Below are 22,763 nucleotides of genomic sequence, written 5' to 3' on the forward strand. Positions count from 1 at the left end.
GTAATGATACATGCTACATTAACACAAAGGTTATCATGACAACATATAGTGTAGCTATGCATGGTTTTAGAGTGCTTAAGCACTTCTGTAGTGAAAAGCCTCTTCACCTAGTTAATTGTTTGTCGACTCTTACTGAAACCTGATGTGAACTCACCTTTTGTGCCCAATGATCTCAAAAAAGTTTACATTTTTGAGCTCAAATAAAAACATAAAGATGCCATTGTGTTGTTGTTTACTGAAATATTTGATCTCTCAAAGGACAGATGACACAGAAGAGAGACACAGTGTCTGTCAGGATGGCTTCAGGCCAACAATAAATTTATCTTGGGACAGTGTTGCTGCTCTGGGTTAAAGTTGAATGTCAGCTGCTGTCATAAGTGCAAAAGAACAAACCAGACGCCAGAACTGTCTGACCTGACAATACACAATATACTTACAAACTGACTTTTGGATATCTAGACTTGCCATAACCTTTACCTCATAATTGTCCTCCATTATGTCGCAGCCTCTTTCCCAGAACATATCAACATTATAAGATTATATTTGTGGCACCCAAAATTTATTCCACAACAAGATCAAAAAACACAAAGAAAATAGTGAGCAAATGCAGATGATGAGTGATGACAAAATCGTGATTTAGTTCATCTTGTTTGATTTCTTCGCCACTGTGGTGTTTATAAGCTCAGAGGAGGTAAACCCTCAGCATTTCCTCATGCACTTGTGATGATTTATACTTCCACCTGAACTCAACTGTCCATCCATACATAAACCCTGTCACAATTTGAATGGTGGTTATTTCAATTAACTTTATTCCATAACCAGAAACAGCATGATTAACAAATCCCATCTTCATTTATCAGGAGCATTGATTTATACAGGATAGTGATACTACTGATGTCTCCAATTTGATTGGTTTACTCTCTGTTCTTTGTTTGGCTTTAGGTAATTATTTGTATCTTTCGAATTAAACCCGCGTATAGGCTTCCTGACTCATCCTGAACACCTCACAGGATGACAAGAACGCAATTCATCATTTCCATTGGAGGGTTTGTGAGCATGTGAGTCTGCAGCGTCTCCAAATCCGCACAGGAGCGCTTTCGTTCAGCGTGCACCACGCACTGACGACGCCTATAAATTAGTGGCATTGCCCTTTAAATCAACCAACCAATAACACTGAAGCGCGTTCGCAGCCACGGCTTGGCTGACAGCTCGAGCGACTGGCGAAGATTTTGGGGATGCTGTCACTACTCTCAAGGTACTCGTCGGATAAAAAGGTAAAAAAAAATTACAACTATGAGAAATTGTCATTGAGTGTAGTCGCGGTGTGGTTGAAGTTCACAGTGTGAATGGATGCTACCACCGCCGCGAGCCGGGAGTAACGGTTGTTTTGTAGCTAACAACCTAACGTTAGCTAACGAGCGCTGGCTCCTCAGTTACGCTGAGGGTTGCTAGCTAACGTTAGCATGACAGCACAAACCGAGAGACGTTCAGCGGTTTTGGTGTCAAGTGACAGCTCAGTGCACAGCAGAGGTCAGCTAGCTCAACCCACCTTACCCTTTTATTTTGTCAGACAAAGGGGGCAGTTGTACTCTTGTGTTGGCGGTTACCGAGCCGCACAGCTGTTCGACACAAGCGGCACAACATCATGACTGAAAACCGCTGTCTGACTTGCTAACGCTACGTGGTATGCGGTGTAACAAGCCAGTTCGTGTTTGGGAACAACAGTGAGAGTTGTCAGGGTTTCCCTCTGCTCCAGTGCACGGAAAGTGAATCACAAGATCTCCTCTGGCATGAAGTAAGCATCTATTTAAAGCCAACGTGAGGAGGAAAAAATCATAACTCATGTGAGCTGCTACTGCTGCGCTGTCTGTTATGAATTTGATTTAGTTACAGGCGCATCCAGTATGCCCCATGTTTACTACTCCACTGGGGGTTTTGGTGCATCACGCTGAACCTTTTGCTGCACGTCAGGATAATAACCAATCCCCTTGGTCCCCGTCGTGGAGAAGGCGCACACTGTTTCCCAGCCCTCCCTGAACAGCTCACACCTCTCGTCATTCCTCCCGTCTGCCTGCCTTCCTGGTTTAGCGTGTGTCATTTTGCCTGCGCAGGGTAGGCTAAGTTATACAACCAACCCCGTCATGCAAAATAGAAACACGTGTCTGTAGGCGGTGCAGAAAAATGCAGGTTTACCGAACAACAAAGACTCGCACACACTGCAGAGGAGAAAGAACTGCCGTGTCACGGGTTATTTTCGCTATTTAGCTTGCGGGTTTGCCCCAAAGCTGGCCGGTTTGATTATATATTGCTACTGGAAATGAGAGGCAAGGACTCAACATGTGTTTTCCTTTTAGAGAGGACAATGATACGAACATGATCAGCGCCGATGGCTTCTCAAAATGCGAGGCGACTCTGCAAGACAGAGGCAGGAGGAGGCCACCCGCAGAGATGCTCCATCTGCTGTCTGCTGTTATTGTCTGGCTGGTGACAGGAACCACCATCTCCAGCCTCAACAAATGGATATTTGCCGTTTACAACTTCAGGTACCCTCTGCTGCTGTCAGCGCTGCACATGTTGACAGCCATAGTGGTGGACTACGGGCTGATCAAACTGCAGGTGATCCGCCACAGAGGAGCTGGGGAGCAGGACCTGACCCCCAGTGCAAAATGTAAGGTGTTCCTGTTGAGTCTGACGTTTTGTGCCAGCATCGCCTTTGGGAACATGGGTCTGAACTATGTCCAGCTGTCATTTGCACAAATGATCTATACCACCACGCCACTCTTTACTCTGGCAATCTCCACGCTGATCCTGGGCAAGCAGCATCACATCCTCAAATACACAGCCATGATGCCCATCTGCCTGGGAGCTTCCTTCAGCATCATGGGAGAGGTCCAGTTTGATCAGACTGGCTGCTTCTTTGTGTTTGCAGCGACCATGTTGAGGGGTGTCAAGTCCATTCAGCAGAGTAAGTACACGTCAGTGTTTCCTGTCCTGCTTCCCACCTCAGACTGTTGATGTTTGTTTTGTTTTTGTTGTCACTATAGAAAGTAACATTTGTGAGTTAGATACTGGAAAATTCATCTCATGACACAGACATAAGAGGTTATTTTAGTGTCTTCCTTCAGACTCGGCAGCAGTCTGCGGGTCTGGAACTATTTAGTGATTCACTTCTCAGTATGGTAACACACCCGCACATTAAGGTGGAATGTTACAGTGGCACATTTTTGGTTTCTGAGGAAACACGATACAAACATCAATACGTGTATATGAGTTAGAATGGCCAAGGTTTCCACACATCCTGGCTACATGATGATCTGTGGATTGGAAAAGTTCAGAAAGCCTGAAGTTTCTCTTATTTGCTGCTCATATTTTTGTTTTCTGAAAAGACTGTTTCATAATTAGAAAAAAAACAGGGTGGCCTGGAATACAATACAATATTGAAACTTAGGGGATATAAACAAAGAGACTTTCAGTAGAAAAACACCCATTTTGAGACTGAATGTATGGCTACAGTTTAAGTGAACATGTACTGGTAATGAGACAGATTCATCTGTTGAACTAATGTCACATGGTCTAATGCAAATCTCATGGTCTGAGTTTTGCCTTCGCTCCCTTTATCCAATGGACTCATTTATCTTCTGTCCTCTCAGGGAAACATTTTATGGAAGGAATTCTTTAAGAGTTGGTTTTTGTGTGCACTGGATTAGGCTCTCTAACACCATTAGTCTCCACAACATCGTAGTTGTCAGAGAAAGAGAAGTTAATGAGTTTCTAAAAATATGTTGAGGCCCTGTATTTAATTGTTGCGTAACACTAAAGTAGAAATCCAGTTATGCTCATGAGGATGTTAATGCTACATATTTGGTACCTGGCAGAGCAGAGGGGTGCCTCACAGTTACAGATGCAGGATTGTGACTAGAGGCTCATAATTTTAATCCCCAAATTCCCTCAAAAAATCCAGTATAGCCACTCAGTGTGTCAGCAGTGCATGAGTGCAGATGTTGCCTGTTTACTCTGTTGAATAAGGGTAAATACAAAAAAAAAAAAATCCTGCTTTTACATATGGCACTCACTTTGTAAACAAGGTCCAACAGATTGAAGCTACTGCACATTAGGTTTAATTTTAATCATGACTGAAACTTTGAGTCCATCCCAAGGTGCCAAACGAGCTGGATGATGCTGTATCAAGTTTCAGCGAGCTATTTTCATCCTCTCTCACTTGTTGTTGAAACGGTTTCCCTTTTAAGTTAACTTTTCTCAGACAGGCTTTTGGTAGCCTGTGTCGTCTTGTTTAAAGGCCCAGAGTCAAGGTATTTTCACAGGTTTGGACCTGTATTCAATAAAATGAAGTCTGTCATCAAGAGGTTTCAGAGATGTGTTTTGGTTTGCGTGTCCAGACATCAAGGCATAATCACAAACAAGTTTTATGAGTTGTGCAAGTTTTTGCAAAAGAAAGCTTCAAAGCTCAGAAAAAACTATTGAATGAGCTGATCAGTGAAAAAGTTGATTCTGTGTTTTGTTATTTTGACTATGAAAAAAGAATCCTTCTGTTATGTCGTCGTAACAGTTCACTAAACTCGAGGATGCCTATTTGTGCAGTATCTCTCAGGTTTCCTGCTTACGTGTTATATGGTATTTTAGTTCATGTAGAGAAAATCAGGTTTTAGCAAGGTATTTTCATCGTTTCTCACTTGTTTGTTTTTACAGTTTCCCTGTTTGCTTTTCTTTGACACACTGTTTTCCAGTCAAAACCTTGACTTAGATTTGACACTGTGCATCAACAAATACTGTCATAGGGATTACATATGTCATAACTGCACATGTTTCTCTGTTCACTCAGGCATCTTACTTCAGGAGGAGAAAATCAACTCTGTGTTCTTGCTCTACTTGATGTCCATTCCTAGCTTCTGCATCTTGGCTGTGGCGGCTCTGGCCTTAGAAAACTGGGCTCTGCTGGAGTCGCCGCTGCATTACGACCGCCACCTGTGGGTCTTTATCTTGCTCAGCTGCCTGGGCTCAGTCATGTACAACTTGGCCAGCTGCTGCGTCATCACACTCACCTCCGCCGTCACTCTGCATATTCTCGGCAACCTGAGTGTGGTGGGGAACCTGCTGTTATCTCAGCTGCTTTTCGGCAGCGAGCTGTCCACCCTCAGCTGTGCCGGCGCGGTGCTGACATTGTCCGGCATGCTTATTTATCAGAACTCGGAGTTTATCGTCAGCTACCTGGATGCACGCAAGGCCAAAGCTAAGAAGTCCGGACAGGTGGATTTGCACACTGCAGATGGAGAGGACTTTGACAAAGCTTGTGCATCTGAACCAACATATCATCAGCAGAGACCGGACAGAAAACAGGAGGACAAGATAGACTGAACTGAAAGGATGAAGGAGAGAATAAAGTACTGAAGGATGAAATGATAAACAGTGAGTTCTGTACCCTTTGTGTCTTTAAGGGGTCAAGAGCAACAGAAGGAGTGTGACCTTATAAGGCCATCCTCACTGATGATGTGACAGATCTTTTTTTTTTTATTTTAACTTCCTCACTGTGCCAATTTATTTGTCACACAGAACTAGAGTTGGCAGAGAGGAAAAGGTTGCCTTTATTTATCACAGTGATGATTTAGATTCTCTCCTTCATCTGTAGATCACTCATACATAACCTATATTGGTATATGCATGCATGAGCACACTAAACTGTTTAATACCTCATGAGGTATTCACACTGTCACTCATACTACTCCACTGTGAAAATATTCTCACTGACAGAGGGCTCTAATCGATGTTTTGGGTGGCTGGTGTGGATGCTGCAGGCTGCAGAAAGCCTCATGTGACAGTGAGGCTGGCAGGCTTAAAGAGCACTCCGCCTCAAATCTGAACGGGCACAATTTGTTTTAAAAATATACTTAAATAGTACTGTTACCTGACATTTACCTGGTCCTGTCATGGTAAGGGACTGGGTTTTTGGCAGCTTTTTTTTGTGAAGCTTGTTAAATAAGGATGCAAAAACCTTTGTGTTGAGGCAGAAGTTACAGTGATGGACAAAGCCAACAATTGTGTGCAATGAGACGCCTCTTTTCCTCTACTGAAGCACATTTTTAATAAGAGGCCTGGGGTCTGTGTTTTGTCCATCCCCTTATGAACATCAGTGTGGCTTCCCACTCAAGGCCTAGTTTTTTTTCTCATACCAGCTTGAGAGGACGTTCTCTGTAGAGTTAGTCCAATTATTTCCATCCTTTACAACAGTGCACTCGCTGCAGCGTTCCTCAATAATTAGGTTCACAAGTTCTCTAAGGAGTGTCACTCGGCATTAGCTGTCTATTTCCCTGTGGAGGAGATGATGAAAAAGAAGACTGTGCTGTACTCTTAAGGTTGTTTCTTAAATCCTAACCCATGTCATCTGTTAGGCTTCATTTTTCCCTTTTTGTGGGTGACATTTTTAAAGAGTTAGTTAGCAGCACATTTTGAAAAACTGACCTCTGCTGGACGGCGTAATGTTTTCTCTCAGTATTTGAAGAGCGTTTTATTGACATGATTTTATTTTGTGACTAAACATATTTTATTCCCCTTTTTAATATTTACATGGAAGAAAATATTTATTTTTTTGAATGTCCATAGCCTGCTCTGGCTTTGTAATGCTGTACATTTTTGTCCTCAAGTGTCCTGCACATGCGTACATGTAAAATTAGACGGTCTCTCCTGTCAGATATACAGGCAGAAGACCGCTGCTCCTGAAAACAGAAATGATTGGGCATGTCTGTTATCGTGCACTTCCTGCTACATGTGTAATATGCCAAATGTTTCCCTCGAAAGCTTTTTTTGATCCCACTGTGTGGTAGTACTGGTTCTGTCCCTGACCAGACACACTCACATCCAGTTTTAGCTCTCACAAGATTACAAACAGCAATGCCATACGTCAAAGATGGTTCCATGACCCCTGCCACATTTTCTGCATGTTTCGCCATAAGAATAACTTCAGGCAGGGTTGTGTGGTGAAGGATGTTCCTTGATGTATTGCTGATAATATTTCAAGGGTGCCATTTGTAAAATTACATTGTCCTTGAGATTCATGTCATGAATCTAAGATCCTAAAACTCCAGTCAGTTAAAAAATAGTCCAAGATAGATAGGAAATGGTTTTATTTTGATAGTTTGATAATGGCTTTGTTTGTTTTGTTTTTGAAAATGATAAACAGTATTGCGAGTGATCTTCAGTTACAGGGTAAAATATTATGTACAGCATATCACTTCACTGGTTTTACATGACTGAATACCTCAGCTGTTAAATAGGACTTGTTAATGCCCTTGTCTTCATTGATTATTAACTAGTGGACTGAGATCAAGCAGCTTTTCAGCAGCCACAATAAAACTGCAGCATGCGAATGATGGATTTTACTGTGTCCAGTAGAGAACATATCTTAAATCTGATATCGATCAATGATCAGAGCATCGTCAGCTGTCATTTTTTTAGTTTTATAATCTTGTTAAACCATCACAGACTTGTGGAAGTTTGACGGTTTTGGCTGCTTGTTCTCATGGAGATCATGTTGAGTTGATTGTTTTTAGTCGAGTTTGAGCAAAGCACCTGTTGCACTGACGAGGTACGAAGACGCTACCCTCAAAGCCTGCGGTTCCTGTGTACATACTGGTTTTGATTGTTTGCAAAGCTAGTTGCGTGTAAATAGTTATTTTATAATATTTATGTATTTTATAGTCATATATGGCTGGTTTAAACTATACTGGTTTAAGAATGAAACGTTTGCCTCATGCCTTATTTGGACATTGTGTAGATGAGAAAGGAGTGATTTGATTTGTCATTTTGTCAAAGTTTTGGTAATACTTTGAATGCTGACTGCAGCCACAGGTGCTTCTGGTGAGGGGCAAACCTGCGGGCGATTCATGTAAACGTGATCTGCAAATTGCTTGAATTGAAAATACATGGACTGGTACAATAAACAATAGCGAAACCAACCACCTCATTCCTGAGTGAGAGTGCTTTGAGATGATTCCAGCTTTTTATTTTTCAGATAACCTGACCGTGCTGTCAGGCAGGTTTTTTTCACTCAACATATTTTGATCTTATGATAAAATGTGTGATGTGTAAAAACATGTTTGCTGTATTTTAGATGCTATAGAAGGCTATTTCACCTTTGTTCACAATTTACTGTTTTCATGTGAAACAATTCAGTAACATTCAGGAACATATAACACATTGAAAGGATGAATAGGTTACAGATAAAGCTGCCTTCAGGCCTGCAGCCATTGACTTTTCATTATCGATTAATCTGTCGGTTGTGATAATAAAGCATTTAAAAGGCCCACTGAAACATCCCAGAGCTCGAAGTGAAGTCCTTAAAATTCTGTTTTATCTGACCAACAGCACCAAACAAAAACATGCTACAGTTGAAGTTAAGTAAATCAGCAGATCTGAAATCTTGACTAAATCTGAATCGTGACTTGAACAAATTCTCAATTATTCACAATTTCTGTCAATTTACTGCTCAATTAACTCAGCCATTGTTTCAGCAGTACATTTGCAGGGATAAAAGGGGATATGCCTTTTTTTTGACATGACATTAAAGATGGCTGCACTCCATTTAGCAGTTCAGTTTCAGGGTCCTGGTATTGTTCATGCGGGCTCTCAGTCACACAGCCATGGCTTACTGGAACACTTGAATAGAAATGAAGCATTGTTAGTATGATGTGAAAAAGTGCTCTGGCATGTTACCAGACAGTGTGAGATCGAAGGAGTTGTGAGTGTTCACCACTTGGTGGAGCAATTTGTCTGCTTTTCTGATTGACTAGATCGCTCTGTAAATCTGCCTTAACTTTTAAACACTGCTGAAGTTGAAGAGGACGTTTTGCTGATGTTGTTTTCTTCCAGATGTGTGTCTCTGTGTGTGTGTGTGCACGCTCTGTCCTGTCCTGCAGAGATTCCTCTGCTTCTGTAAACACGCTGCTACTGGTCAGCCTTTTGCCTGAATAAGGCAGCGCTCCTCACTTTTTTGCCCTTGTTAACTCTTTGTTTTCCACTGAAAAGATTACACGGTCCAAATGAAACACAACCAAGTGAAAACTGTGGAAAAAAAAGAAAAAAAAAATAGCTTGGCTGAGGGAGTGCCCCCTTGAAGTTTCACATGACATCATGCAGGATGCAATGACTAGAGGAGGAGAGACTCTGCTGAGGGTGACTTCTCCCTCCTCCTCATCCTCATCCTCCTCCTCCTTCTTCCCATCTTGGGTGGTTAATGTAAGCAACCTCCGCTCGCTCTCCAAACATGCATCCTTATGAAGCGCTGCGGCGTGAGGTGTGATGTCAAGGCTGAGTTCTCACAGCCCCCGAGACAAGTCTGAAGGAGGACCGAGGAGGAGAGAGGGGAGCCCTGAAAACTTCTGAGAAACCCACAGACTGCCACTAGACTCAAGGTTGCATCCTGACAACAGGTGAGAGAAACTACACGTCAACAGCCTCCAATCACTATTCTCAATGTCACGTTTGTCACATTTTTCTGCCTTTATTCTCTCCGTCTGGTGCCATCGGGTTTTACTGCGACTCCTTTTACCCTGTGCCTGAGCGCATAGTTTTCAGCTGTTATCAGATTCTTTCAGTAATGGACTCATTGCACTACATTACTATATTTGTACGTGTTTTTGCCCCTTCTCTGCTGCACTCAGCCAGTTGCTGAGATACACTGACGGGTGCTTCAGTAAGACAAACATTTCTTCGCGTGGCTGCTGTGTTTGTGTCTGTTAAGACTCATGTTAGCTGTTTATATTTGATTTACTGCGATGTGGTTTGTGCTCTTTTTGTGACATTTGCACAGTGTTTAGAGTGGACGGTGAGAAGTATCCGCTCTGTCTAAATAATTCAAACATTTCAAATGTTATGTTAATAATAAAATTCTGATTGTTCAGGCCCTGTGAGAAACCTGACGGCCTCCCATTCAAACATCTGCCTCACAATACCAAGTGTGTTTACTTGCTGTCTTGAAGTTCTCATCATGTTCAATATTCTGAAGAAATGCAAGGATCTTTTACTCTGCGTCACTCGTGCTGTGCTTTTGGATCGTCCAGCAGATTTCCACCTCAGACATGGAATCAAAAACTGATGTTGGATCAGCATCGCTGACCAGCGAAGAACTGGCTGCTATTGAGGATGAAGAGGTTCTCAACAAGATGGTGAGCCAGTGATTTGTGGCTTTCAGTAAGCGCTGGAAGTCAGCTGACCTCATCATCCAATGTCATCAAACAGTGTTGTAAGAACATGGAGGGAATTCAATTCTTCTTCTTCTGCAATGATTAATTCAAAATCAACCTTTTATATTTGCTGTGCTGAAGGTTTTCTGTCATCACTGTCTCACGTCTTATTTTTGAAAATTAGGTGACCTTTAACCCGGTAATGCAAGTCACAGGGCTTCATTTTCACTTGCTTACATATGCATGGAAGGAATAAGTCGTGTCTCAGTTAAAGGAAAGCAGTAACGGCTCTCTTACTAACTTACTTTGTTGCTGTCCTGTGTTGTCTAAATGTTCAGTCATTTCAAGAGATCTCTTCAAAGCTGTCCAGAGCTGTTTCTTTTTCAATCTCTCACTTCTTTAACCGGTGGTTTTACTCTTTAGCTGGACAATGCAGCAGATTTTGAAGAGAGACGGATGATTCGTGCTGCATTACGGGACCTGCTCAAGAAAAAGAGAGGTAAAATCTGATCCTCGCTCCCATGCAAGAGTCATCCATAAGTTATCATAATAATGTCTCCAGTATTCCCCTCCTGCTTTGCTTGCTTTCTAAATTCCCCACCGTCTCTCATCAGATAAACGGGATCAGGAGCGAGGGTCCAGGCAGCAGGACTTGAGACAGCAGGGCCTGAGCATAGGAGGAACAACGGGCGGAGCTGTTAGCATAGGCAGAGCATCCATGAACCAGCAGCCACCAGCAAACAGTAGGTCTTTACAGCTGCTCCCTGACACCCTGTGATATTTTATTCTATTCAAATTATGTGACCTTCTTGATAATGTATCTGTATCTCATTAGAACCACCGGGTCAGCCCTCTCCATCAGCAGGCAGGTGAGTTGACTTTATGGTCAGTTTTGCATGTTTGGGCTCATGCACGATACAAAGTGGGATTAAAAAACAACAAAGTAAAGCATTCATTTCATGCCTGACATGCCTGCGTAGCTCCATAGAAAGTTTGGGAACTCTCCATGTGATGCCATTACTGAAGCCTGTCAGCATCAGTGTGTTCATTTCTAAGGAGTTTCTAAGATTTCTTGCATGCTTAGTAATCCTGTCCACCCAAAAAGAAAAATACAAGTATTTTCTTATTCAAATGATCTGCCCAATTAGAAGATGATGTAAATCAAACTTTCTGTACATGATGCGTGTGTCTCCTTCACCTCAGCCAGGTCAGCCCTGCTGTAGCCTCAGCCCAGAAATGTCCTCCTGCTGCAGCACCCAACGCTAAAAATGTCAAACAGATGCTTCTGGACTGGTGCAGGGCCAAAACAGAGCCATATGAGGTAAATATGCCCTGACTCTCTTTGCCTGAGAGTGAATTATTGCCCTGTGGAGCTATATATATATATATATATATACATAGCTCTGCCCTTTATGTCTCATTCTCTGTTGCTATTTCTTTCAAACTGATTCCCCTCTGCTCTCAAACAGGGGGTGGATATCCAGAACTTCTCCTCAAGCTGGAAAGATGGCATAGCCTTCTGCGCCTTGGTGCACAGGTTCTTCCCTGACGCCTTTGAGTACTCCATCCTCAACCCCAACAAGCCCAGGGAGAACTTCCAGCTGGCTTTCAGCACCGCAGAGTGAGCTCTCATTCCTTTTATGAAGAGGCAGATGTACCTTGTCTGGAACAAGCTCCAGCGGCAGATGAGAACAAAGTGACTTTACTGTTCTGTGTCATTGTTTGTGTCAAGTGTTGTGCCATTGACTCTCGGTCTCTGTCTGCAGGAGGCTGGCAGGCTGCCCCCCTCTGCTGGACGCTGACGACTTAGTCCGGATGAAAGAGCCCGACTGGAAGTGTGTGTACACATACATCCAGGAGTTCTACCGCTCTCTGGTGGAGAAAGGCCTGGTCAAAACCAAAAAACGACCGTAGACACTTTTCATGATCAGCTGTGATTTCAGTTTTTACATGTAATACACACACATGCGCATGAGCTGACAACAGAAAGATAATATTAGGCACCTTTTTGAGCTGAATATTAACATTTTTGTCCGTGATTGTGGAGTTACTTTGAGGCAGAGGATTAAGTATTTGATGTGTCTGGCTGATGCATCATGTGAATGTTAATGCACAATGTGTAGCACTTGTATTGGTTTGTGTATTAGCAGGGACTTATGGGTGTCTGTGTGCTCTCAGTGGACAGCTGGCGCGTAGGATCAGTACATTCCACTGAGATTACACATCTGCATTAATCCCAGTCAGATCCATAGAGAATCTGGGAACAAATTTTATGACGATGCTGTTGAGGGCCTGAGTGTGTGAGTATTCAGGACACATTTAATAAAAATCCATTCTGTTATACAAGCTGTTGTTCTCTAACTGTAAGTCACTGTTTGTCCGGCACTTTGTTATAAACTGTTTAGACTTATGTTGTGTGCATGTGGGATATATACAGTTAAAGGGGCAGCAGATACTCAGGCTGCATAATATCAAATGCAATGAATTTATAACAGAAAGCAGGCATTATAAATGCACGTGTACACAGGGCATTTACTGACAGGAAGGGTAAATTGTAAACGTTTTTAAACCTCTGCTTTTATCATTTGCCTCTTGTGAGGGCCCCGATTTTATGGAAGGGCCATGCTAAATAGCTGGAATACTCCTTTAACACTGAGGTTTTTTACACTAGAGCTGCAAGATTAATCGATTAGTTGTCAACTATTAAATTAATTGCCAACTATTTTGATTAAAAAAAAAAAAAAGTTAAAAAGCCCTGAATTGCACCAGTTTTTCTAATGGGAATACTGACACACTGAAAAGCTCACCTGCTGAATAATTCATGTTCTTTACACAGGTAGGCACTACAGAACTAAAGCTACTATTAATCATCATCATAGGATATTTTTATGGGAACATATGTAGCGTATATTTTGTTGAAGACGATCACATAACAGTTGTATTGAGGCTATATCAGGACAGTATTAGGAAAATCTCACCTTAATAGTGAAGGACCACAAACATGGGGCCTCAAAGATACCCACGTGGAATTAACACGTTTTTGATAGTCTCCACAAAATTTGAGCTCAAGAAGCTACAAGAACAGAAGTAGTTTTAATTGCAGCGTTTCTTTCATTGCCGCACTAAATTGTGAGGGTGTCCAGCTGCGACCCAGCTGTAAATAGGTGGCTTTGGCGTGATGATCAATTCTGTGACAATCAGTGACGCACTAATGCCAGATTAATGCGTCACTGATCGGACAGATGTTCAATTATTTCTGGCCGGCTGCACTTTGGCAGCTGATTTGTGTTTTGCTTTCCCTGCTCTGCCCGCCCCCTCAGGTGCCCGTGTGTTTTACCCAGAGTGCACTCAGAGAGAGAGAGAGGTGCACCGAGAGGCGCGTGATGGGTCGGTGCGCGGCCGGTGTGCAGGAGGTGCAGGCGGGATGATGACCGAAAAGTGCACAGCTGCTCCGGCCAACTGCGCTGCGCAGCGATAAGTAGGATGAGGAATAATCAGCTGCTGTATTACAGTACACACATCAACATGCAGGAGTCCGGACACATCAAGCGTGACCGCCGCCTGTCCTGACAGCCCTGCGGCGCGGTCTGCACCGCGACGGAGACGTCCGCTGTCCGCGGTAACGACGGGTCGCATCCGTCCTGCAGGCTGACTCCGTCGCTCTGTCTCCGGACCAAACATCGATCGTGCTCTCGTCCTGCCGCGTTGATCGGCGTGCGAGACATAATGTGAGACTGATGCTCTCCCCCTCTGAGAATCTGAGCGATCACCTTTACGGTTCACCTTGGAAATAAAAAAAATAAATAAAAACGCATGAAAGGTAAGACAGATGGTTTCACGAGCTGTGTGAGCGGACGCTGCAGCTGCGTGTTTGTGTTGATGTTTGATGGAAAATTGTGCTCGGTGCTGTTTTTCAGGCTCGTACCTTTCTGGGTGCTGGAGCTGTCATTCAGACTTGCTGGCTCACGGACTATGAAAGATGGAAAAGGGCCCGTTTGTTCTGTGCTATTTCAGCTGTGAAAGTTTTGACTTTTTAAAGTGAATTCAGCACAGACCTGTCTGATCACATCACCCACAGCTCTGTTCTGCAGGTTACCACTGTGGCCACATGAAAGAGATCCTAATTTACATATCATGAATGATTTAACAGGTGTATAATATCTGTGTGGGAGGGCGCATCAACAAAATGGTGGGAGGCCCTTGTCCTCCTATCACATCCTCTTCTTTGTGACCTACAGTGTCTGTTGACATTGTCTGAAGTGCTCCATTATCTGCAGCTGTGTCCCGTCTCATGCGCTCCCCTGACTGACCAGAGTTCAGTTTCTTAAGCAAGGGAAAGCGCTTTACTCTGTGATTCTATCCCATAATGATCAGCAATCGTTCTGTCACTGGCTTTGGAAAAGGGTCGGGGGCTAATTAATGTTGCTAGGCAACAAGGATGTAATCCAGGACAGAGGTATAGTTCCTCAGCACACTGGGGGAGAAAAACGAAGTACGTTCACTCAAGTACTGTACTTATGTGCGATTTTGATGTACTTATACTGTAGTATTATACTTTTCCCTCCATTACATTTATCTGACAGCTGTAGCCACTGGTTACTTTGCAGATTCAAAGTACTAAATACAGAATAAGTCCTTGTTCTTTTGGGCCTTCAAGCATTTGTTGTAATACTTATGTACTGTTACTTAAGTAAAACAATTGAATGCACTAATGCAGTATTTCTGCATTGTGGTATTGATATTTTTACCTTATCTGAGTACTTGTTCTACCTCTGCCTCAGCCCAGTTGCCTTCTCATGATCACGTCATCAGTGACGCTCGGGGAGCATGATGTAGACAGGTGCTCAGTATAATGTGATGCACTCTCTCAGCTTCCTCTCAATGCTTTGTTGTTTCACCTGTTTACCTAAGACTCATTGACTGATGATGAGATTCGGTGAAGGCAGGTTCAAGACATGGTGAAGGGCAACGACTGCACAAGTCACTTTCATGCTCTCTGCAAGCTGCACTGTCTTGTTTTTAATCTCAGATTGTTTGTTGCAATTATCCAGGTTGATGGATCGCACGCAGCAGAAACAAATCAGCACTGAGCCTTGTGGGCCCAAAGTGCAGCCTGGCCCCTGTGCGTTGATTGGAGCCGGCCCAGGTTTACCTCCACAGCTCACAGTCCAGGAACCGGCTCTCATCAGCCCATCAGAGGCGCTCAAGAAACAGACTGGATTGAGCCCCATGCAGTCTGCAGTTGCACCTGTGAAACTGACAGACCAAATGCAGTCAGGGCAGCCAAAGTCTGGGTCCACTCCAGTAACGCTGGCAAGCATAAGCCGTCCAAGACCGACTGCTCTTGGAACTAAACCTGCTCCAAAGACGACCAGAATCTCAGTGGACCCCTCCAAGGAAATAGATTTGACCCCGGTTTGCATCCCAGGACCTCAGAGTGCCAACGTCCTGCCGCATTCCCCAACAGAGTCCTCCTTCTCCCTCCACAGTCCCCAGAGCCCCCACAGCCCTCAGTCTTACACCAGCCAGCCTTACCTGAGCCCCAACCTTAGCCTCAGTCCCAAACCCAGCCTCTGTCCTCAGCCACAGAGGACCCCCTCACCCGGGAGCTCAACACAGAGCCAAGTGCAGCCCGAGAAGCCAGGAGAGAACAACGACTTCAGGTGGGACAAATAATCACTGCTTTACTTTTCTATGAAATCAGGGTTTAAAGGGATGCTGTTCTCACCACTGTGAGTGTTGTTCCCTGTTACATCTGAATACAGCTGCAGAAGCTGTCCTGCAGTCGGTGGCTGTATGAGAGCTGATGTATGCCAGACCGTGTCACATGAATCAAAGCAGCAAATTTCACTAAGAGCTTTCTGATTCTGAGTGACACAGCCACATTTTGTTGGCAGACTTCCCACAGGCACACTTTTGTTGCGCTCCTCGCTCATGAACATCGGCCGGCTATAAAAATCTCTGTTTAAATCTGTGGAACTGTGTTTATATGAAGCAGGAAAGACGGCTTCAGGTGGCAGCAACTTCTGCCAGTCCTGCCGTCACACTCAAACCCACATTTCTCACCATGTAGATCATTTTCTAATGTGAAATATGCAATGGCTGTGGCTCAGGAGGTAGAGCGGGTCGTCTGCTGATTGGAGGGTCGGCGGCTTGATACCCACCCTCCTCCTCCTCCTGTCTAAATCTCGAAGTGTCCTTGGGCAAGACACTAAACCCCAGCCACTGGGGATGCATAAGCTAGTGCATTTCTAATTGCCAGCCCAGATAAATGGGGACGGTTGTGTCACTGAGGGCATCTGGCCTATAAAACCTATGTCAAATCAAATATGCATATCTCCATGCTGGGCTGGGAGGGACCTGGTCTTTCAGCGAGCAGATGATCAACTCTAGCGTAACCCCAAAAAAAGAGAAAATCACAATCTAACAGACCATATTGGTGGATTTGCATGTTTTGCTCATTAAATACAAAATCACATATACTTCACATCCAAAGTATCTATTCATGCCTGTATGATATCCACTTGCATGGAAAACGTAATCCATAATGCCAAATGTGTTTTCCTCTCTCTTTTTAGTTATTTTATGTTATATCCATTATCTGTAGCTACGATAGTTTTCATGTGATGGCAGATGTCGTGAATCCAGATAGCAACTAGTAAAATCTAATGATTTTGACTCATTATGATTCAGATTTCAACCAAAATTTCAGAAGTTTGCAGGTTCTATCTTCTCAGATGTGAAAATGTGTTTCTTTCCGTTGTCCTCTACGATAAACAGCTGAATCTCTTTGGGTTTTGGGTTGTTGGTCAGACAAAATAAGACATTAGAAGGCATCACCTTTCACTTTGGGAAGCTGTATTTTTCACTATTTCTTGATAAAATGATTAACAGATGAATCAATTTAAAAAGAAATGTTAGTCGTAGCCCTAATGAGCTGCTTCTGTTGTTTCTGTAATGACACAGCTTAGCTGGCAGTTCACTTTCAAAGGACAGTTAGTTCCATCTCTTGCTCTCTTCTAGCACTCACTCACTCACTCACACACTCACACACACACACACACACACACACACACACACACACACACACACCTTAGTCATCGCCGAGGTACAAAGAGGTGCTTAATTGTGCTTATCTTTTTTTCTATATACAGCAACACTGATGAGAGGTATTTCTCTGAGGATTACAGCACAGATTATGTCCTCCTTTGCTCTATAGTACATATAGTACTTAAATCTAATGCAGCATTTTCACTCTTTCTATCCCCTGACAGGGTGTACATCGTCACATGGAACGTGGGATCAGCTGTCCCGCCAGATGACATCACCTCTCTGTTCGGACCAAATGTTTCAGATGGGAGCGTTGACATGTTTATCATCGGGTAAGCAAGTATTTCCACCAGGCTCAGCAGTGCCAGAGAGACAGCCGTGAGTGCCCACTCAGTCATCTGTGTTCATTCTGATCCGTCCCCTCCTGTTAGCCGTCACTGTCCTTTTCATTAATGCCTGTATTTTCACTTGTTGATGACAGTTCTCTACTTTTCTGGCACCACACAGACTCCAGGAAGTCAACTCCATGATAAACAAGCGGCTGAAGGATGTTCTTTTCTCAGACCAGTGGAGTGAGCTTTGCATGGACACACTCAGTCCTTTTGGATATGTTCTGGTCAGTTAAATCTGATGTTGCTGACATCAGACATTCTGTAGATTTTTTTTTTTTTTTTTTTTGCAATTATTAAATCTAGTTTACTGTGCTGATGCACTATTTTTCATGTATCCTCACTTTTAGGTGGCGTCCCAGCGTATGCAGGGTGTGCTGCTGCTGGTTTTCTCTAAATTCTGTCACCTTCCGTTCCTCCGAGGTGTGCAGACAGAGAGCACACGCACAGGACTTGGGGGATATTGGGTACGTGCTGCGCATAGAAGAGCGCTGCTCTGAGATGTATCACATGTCAAAATTGGTGGTGGGTTTGTGTCAGTGGGGTTTAGGGGAGGGGGGCAAGGTGATGAAAGGTGGCGTGCGTGCGTGCTCCCTCCTGCCGGCAGGCGCGTGCATGCGTGGGTGCGTATGTCAGTGTGTGACCTTCCCGTGCGAGTTGATGTCAGCATCACCCATGGCTGCTGCTGGTGCAGTCTCCTTCCCTTTGAGGTCAGTGCAGCAGCAGGCTGTCTGGCTCTCTGGTTCTGTGACTCAGGGGCAGGAAAAACATCCTCACTTTGTCCCTGAATACACATATGGTTGAAACATGTCAGCACTAGCACATAGATTTCATTTTAAAGAAGCTATGTGCAAGGGATCCACTTCTTACCTTGTCCTCTCTTTGCCCTTTTTTCTCACTATAAGGGGAATAAAGGGGGCGTCAGCGCGAGGATGACAGTGTTTGGCCACCCGGTGTGCTTTCTCAACTGTCACTTGCCAGCTCACATGAGGAACCTGGAGCAGCGGATGGAGGACTTTGAAAGCATCCTGCAGCAGCAGCAGTTTGATGGAGGCACTGCCACTGGTGTACTGGACCACGAGTGGGTGACACCATTTCTGTTCTGATGATTTACAATTATGATTTCCATATGAGTTTAATTCATTCAGCTGAAGATGGAGCACCCATAAATAAGATGCTCACCATCACTCAGCAGCCGCCAAATACCACACATCCATTCAGAAAATATTCTGTTTTTGTTTTTGTTGCACCAAAATGTGCCAGACCTGATCTGAGCTGTAAACTGCAGTAGCGGCTCACCACTGATAAATAAATGTGAGGAGGCCATGATAAAGCTTAGAAGTGTCGATATTTAGTCTTTAATTTATCTTGAGTTTCAAGTAATATTTTTTTCTTAGAAGTGAAAAAATAAAATTCTACATTTTTGAATTAAAATGTCATAATTGTCTTTTTTTGGTCTTTTTTTTCTGTCTCCAGTGTGGTGTTTTGGTTTGGAGATTTAAACTTCCGTATCGAAGACTATGACATCCACGTGGTGAAGTGTGCCATCGACAGCAATAAGCTGCTTCTTCTGTGGGAGCGAGATCAGGTGAGGCAGCTTCAGCATTTTAACCCATTCACACCTTCACAGTGACAGACAGATTTCTCTGGAAGGCTTCACGCCACCTGTTTGTCTCCGAATCACAACCAATAGAGGGCGCTGCAGCACAAAGTGAACAATTGTTACCTTCTGTCAGGGTGAATGAAATTCATTCAGACATGTGACCTGCTCTGTTTCTCCCATCATTTGTCCACTCAGCTCAACATGGCTAAAAACACAGAGTCCATCCTGGAAGGCTTCAATGAGGGGCCACTCAACTTTCCGCCTACTTATAAGTTCGACGTGGGCACTCATACATACGACACCAGGTTCGTCCAACATTCTCCATCCCAAACCAGCACATTCTGCTTTTCTAGAAAGTGAGACCCGCTGTGACTGTCTGTCCCCTTTTGCTCCTTTTCTGTCAGTGCTAAGAAGAGGAAACCTGCCTGGACGGATCGAATCCTCTGGCGCCTTCGTCGTACCGGCTCCCCAGTTCCTACCCACAATGCAGCACTGCAGCGGGGCCTGACCTCGTGGTTGGGTGGGGCGACTAAAGTGACACAGCATGTGTACCGAAGTCACATGGGCTATACCATCAGTGACCACAAGCCTGTTTCTGCCGTGTTTTCGCTGCATGTGAGATGATATTTCACACATTTCTTCAAATATACTGTATGTTTATGTTTTCTTTAACTCTCTGTGCTCTTTTTTCTAGTTCCCATTCAAGGTGGATGCGCCCCTGGTGGAGCTGCAGGTAAACAAGGAGTGGTGTAAGGTCTCAGATTCCACAGTCAGATTCACCGTTGCATCAACTTATCAGCGCAGCTCATGGGACTGGGTAGCGATATACAAGGTGAGTCTTCTCAAAGGTTTAGAATAAGTTCTTTGATGCTCACTGTAAGAGTTTGATGCCATTTCTTACTTCTGCGCAGGTTGGATTCAGACATCACAAGGATTACCAGGCATACATATGGGCCAAGGGAGAGCATGCGACACAGGTGTGACAGATACTGAAATTCGCACATTTATTTTGCGCCACAGCTAAATTCAGGCTTAATTTCTGCCTGTTCCTCTCTGCACAGGTGACGTTTTCAGAGGAGGATTTGCCAAGAGATGACTGTGAATACATTCTGGGTTACTACAGCAATAATATGAACAGTATTGTTGGACTGTCAACACCAATTCAGGTAAGAAAAGTCACAAGACAAAAGAGAGCCATCTCATTGCTCCTTATGATATATTCATAAATGGTTATACACGCATATATATATGGTCAAAAGTATGCGGACACACAAAAGTTACATTCATGTGTGACTCTTGAACATCGCAATCTAAAATCCATGATCGTTAATATGCTGCAATGACATTCATTATTTGCAGGCCTTTCTGTACTTCTTTTCTGCTACTTCATACTTTTATTCTGTTACATCTCAAAGGGAAATATTGTATGTACATTATCATTCCCTATAGTAAGAGCTATAGTGACTCATTACTTTGCAGATTCAGATTATATATACAAAACATATCATTATTGAATTAAATATGACACATTGCTACAGATTACACTGTCTGCAATATGCATGTATGTATGCATCAGATAATAATTCAATAGCACAACATTACCCTCTCTTGAATCTTCCACCCCAAACAGATTAAGATTCCAGTCCATAGCCCCACCGCTCGTCGCTCTGACAGCTCAGACGTCAGCTCAGAAGATGACAGCACTCTGGTTCTGCTGGCTCCAAACTCCCGCAGCCCGAGCCCTAAAACCGGCAAACATCACCATCGTCACCGTCGCAGCCGCAGCCCCGCTGTCCCTGCTCTTTCCTCCAACCCTCTCCCCTCCCTGCAGGGCCTCAGCCTCTGTCCTCGCTCCAAAGAAGGCCAGGCTCGCAGCCGCTCACCCTGCTCTGCTGCGAAGAAGGAGCGACTGGTCTCCCCTGACATTGTGCAGTCTCCCACCATCAGCCCACTCAGTCCCCGCAGCCCTGTGTCTCCAGGCGGTGGGGTGACTGCACCGGAGGCCCTGATCGCTGCCATCTTGGGTGAACACAGACCAGCTCAGGTTAGCCCCACAGGGCTCAAACAGATAGGAAAGACAGGAGAGACAAACACAGCATAGAATAATAACATCAGTAGTTAAAAGGAAGTACTGTACAAGGAGAACAATGCCAATATCCATGCATTCAGAGTCTGATCTAATCCCCCAAAGTCACTGTGCTCGTAGAAGCAGCACATTTAATGACTCCTAATGTAGTTTGCAAACATTCCGCATTGTAGGCCTGCAGCTCTCTGTTTCTGAATCTACCATCATCTCATACACTATGTGTATCTCGGAGTCAAAGATGTGTCCAGACTCCTGATTACAAGTGCTTTTATAGACTCATAAGCTATATCATACATAAACAAACATACTGAATGTGAAACCAAAGTGAGAGGAAACCTGTGATGGATGTGAGCAGTTATTATTGACAGCAATATGGATCCATGTAAATAGTCACGAATCAAAATAAGGACCCTGGACCAGATGTATTGATGGTATCATAGTTCACAGCGTGTGTGTGTGTGTGTGTGTGTGTGTGTGTGTGTGTGTGTGTGTGTGTGTGTGTGTGTGTGTGTGTGTGTGTGTGTGGGGAGGTGTAGGCCTATGTGTTAAAACGTACATTAAATCTGTGCATTTTGGACCAGAGTATGGCCTAAAATTTCCACTCTATAGTTCCTGGTCTGTATTCATAAAAATTAATCTAATATATCCAAGAATAGAGATAGAGCACTTCACCACCTCAGTCAATCTGAAATGTACATGTGACCATGTGACTTGAACAGTAATCTTAGATCAATGCTCCTCTTCTTAGCAGCTTTGTGAATACAGCCCCTGTTCTATAGAGGTCAGTGAGTGGATGTTAGGGCTAATGTGTTTGTTTTGCTTCAAGGAAAAAAAGTGTCATGTAACTGTGTGAGTGTGCAAATAAAACAAGGACAAACGGAAACAAAAACAAAATACCGTTTATTGGACAAACACAATATTGCGTGTACACATGGACTCAAGTCACATAATGGATCTGTGAGATATGACTTTCATACAGGACATCTTGTCAAATGCAATGAAAGAAGTGGACAATTTTCCAATAGAAACAGCTATTGGTGTCTTGAGGCGTAGATAAGTGTGCGCAGCTTATGGTTTGCCCTGGTGATTGTAATCAAGATAATCACTTTCTGGATTAGCACACAGGTCTGAAACCACAGAGACACCAGGCTGAAGAGGCAAAACAAGCTGCACACGCACAGATTAATTTATCTGATGGGCAGCCAAGACTGCGTAGTCCAAATGTGGCTGGCTGCAGAAAGTTAGTCATCATCATAGACCTGTTCAAACAGCTGCCACTGAATGCTTTTCTCCCTTTCTGCACACTGAGCCGAACAAAATTTTAGTTTAATTTGTAGGAAGTTTGGCTGTGGATGTGATTATATTCCCTGGCATAATTTTAAATTGGCTCCCAAACTTGGGGGTCTGAACCAGAGGTAAATCTAAGGGGTAGCCATGATGAT

At 43.8% G+C, this 22,763-nt stretch overlaps 3 protein-coding genes across 5 annotated transcripts; all 3 read left to right on the forward strand.

Moving 5' to 3' along the window:
* The first annotated feature begins 1,175 nt into the window (after nucleotides 1–1,175).
* slc35e4 (solute carrier family 35 member E4) lies at nucleotides 1,176–7,975 on the forward strand. 3 transcript variants are annotated; one of them, XM_070989572.1, is made up of 3 exons: nucleotides 1,176–1,274; nucleotides 2,355–2,965; nucleotides 4,841–7,975. In XM_070989572.1, exons 2-3 carry the CDS (start codon nucleotides 2,374–2,376, stop codon nucleotides 5,371–5,373), a joined length of 1,125 nt encoding a protein of 374 aa, XP_070845673.1. In that variant the 5' UTR covers nucleotides 1,176–1,274; nucleotides 2,355–2,373; the 3' UTR covers nucleotides 5,374–7,975. The 3 variants fall into 3 exon arrangements, with proteins under 3 accessions (XP_070845673.1, XP_070845674.1, XP_070845672.1); XM_070989573.1 differs by lacking the exon at nucleotides 1,176–1,274 and adding an exon at nucleotides 2,083–2,247; XM_070989571.1 differs by lacking the exon at nucleotides 1,176–1,274 and having other exon boundaries at nucleotides 2,083–2,965.
* Nucleotides 7,976–9,315: 1,340 nt separating this feature from the next.
* smtna (smoothelin a) lies at nucleotides 9,316–12,480 on the forward strand. Its single transcript, XM_070989416.1, has 8 exons — nucleotides 9,316–9,440; nucleotides 10,074–10,175; nucleotides 10,617–10,692; nucleotides 10,808–10,936; nucleotides 11,029–11,062; nucleotides 11,397–11,514; nucleotides 11,663–11,814; nucleotides 11,960–12,480. Exons 2-8 carry the CDS (start codon nucleotides 10,089–10,091, stop codon nucleotides 12,105–12,107), a joined length of 744 nt encoding a protein of 247 aa, XP_070845517.1. The 5' UTR covers nucleotides 9,316–9,440; nucleotides 10,074–10,088; the 3' UTR covers nucleotides 12,108–12,480.
* Nucleotides 12,481–13,532: 1,052 nt separating this feature from the next.
* On the forward strand, nucleotides 13,533–22,201 carry LOC139348415 (inositol polyphosphate 5-phosphatase K). Its single transcript, XM_070988500.1, has 13 exons — nucleotides 13,533–14,013; nucleotides 15,245–15,856; nucleotides 17,468–17,575; nucleotides 17,751–17,859; nucleotides 17,983–18,099; nucleotides 18,538–18,713; nucleotides 19,109–19,220; nucleotides 19,431–19,540; nucleotides 19,640–19,850; nucleotides 19,930–20,067; nucleotides 20,147–20,212; nucleotides 20,297–20,401; nucleotides 20,866–22,201. Exons 2-13 carry the CDS (start codon nucleotides 15,249–15,251, stop codon nucleotides 21,334–21,336), a joined length of 2,331 nt encoding a protein of 776 aa, XP_070844601.1. The 5' UTR covers nucleotides 13,533–14,013; nucleotides 15,245–15,248; the 3' UTR covers nucleotides 21,337–22,201.
* The last annotated feature ends 562 nt before the right edge of the window (nucleotides 22,202–22,763 follow it).

This window comes from Chaetodon trifascialis, chromosome 20, assembly GCF_039877785.1.
Source record: "Chaetodon trifascialis isolate fChaTrf1 chromosome 20, fChaTrf1.hap1, whole genome shotgun sequence".
Taxonomy (NCBI): domain Eukaryota; kingdom Metazoa; phylum Chordata; class Actinopteri; order Chaetodontiformes; family Chaetodontidae; genus Chaetodon; species Chaetodon trifascialis.

Coding starts and splice junctions, on each gene's coding strand:
- slc35e4 (XM_070989571.1), top strand. CDS start 2,338: ATGTGTTTTCCTTTTAGAGAGGACAATGATACGAACATGATCAGCGCC. Junction 2,966..4,840: donor TGTCAAGTCCATTCAGCAGA/GTAAGTACACGT, acceptor CTGTTCACTCAG/GCATCTTACTTCAGGAGGAG.
- smtna (XM_070989416.1), top strand. CDS start 10,089: ATGGAATCAAAAACTGATGTTGGATCAGCATCGCTGACCAGCGAAGAA. Junction 10,176..10,616: donor AAGAGGTTCTCAACAAGATG/GTGAGCCAGTGA, acceptor TTTACTCTTTAG/CTGGACAATGCAGCAGATTT. Junction 11,815..11,959: donor CTGGCTTTCAGCACCGCAGA/GTGAGCTCTCAT, acceptor CTCTGTCTGCAG/GAGGCTGGCAGGCTGCCCCC.
- LOC139348415 (XM_070988500.1), top strand. CDS start 15,249: ATGGATCGCACGCAGCAGAAACAAATCAGCACTGAGCCTTGTGGGCCC. Junction 17,860..17,982: donor GTCCTTTTGGATATGTTCTG/GTCAGTTAAATC, acceptor CCTCACTTTTAG/GTGGCGTCCCAGCGTATGCA. Junction 20,068..20,146: donor ACTGGGTAGCGATATACAAG/GTGAGTCTTCTC, acceptor ACTTCTGCGCAG/GTTGGATTCAGACATCACAA.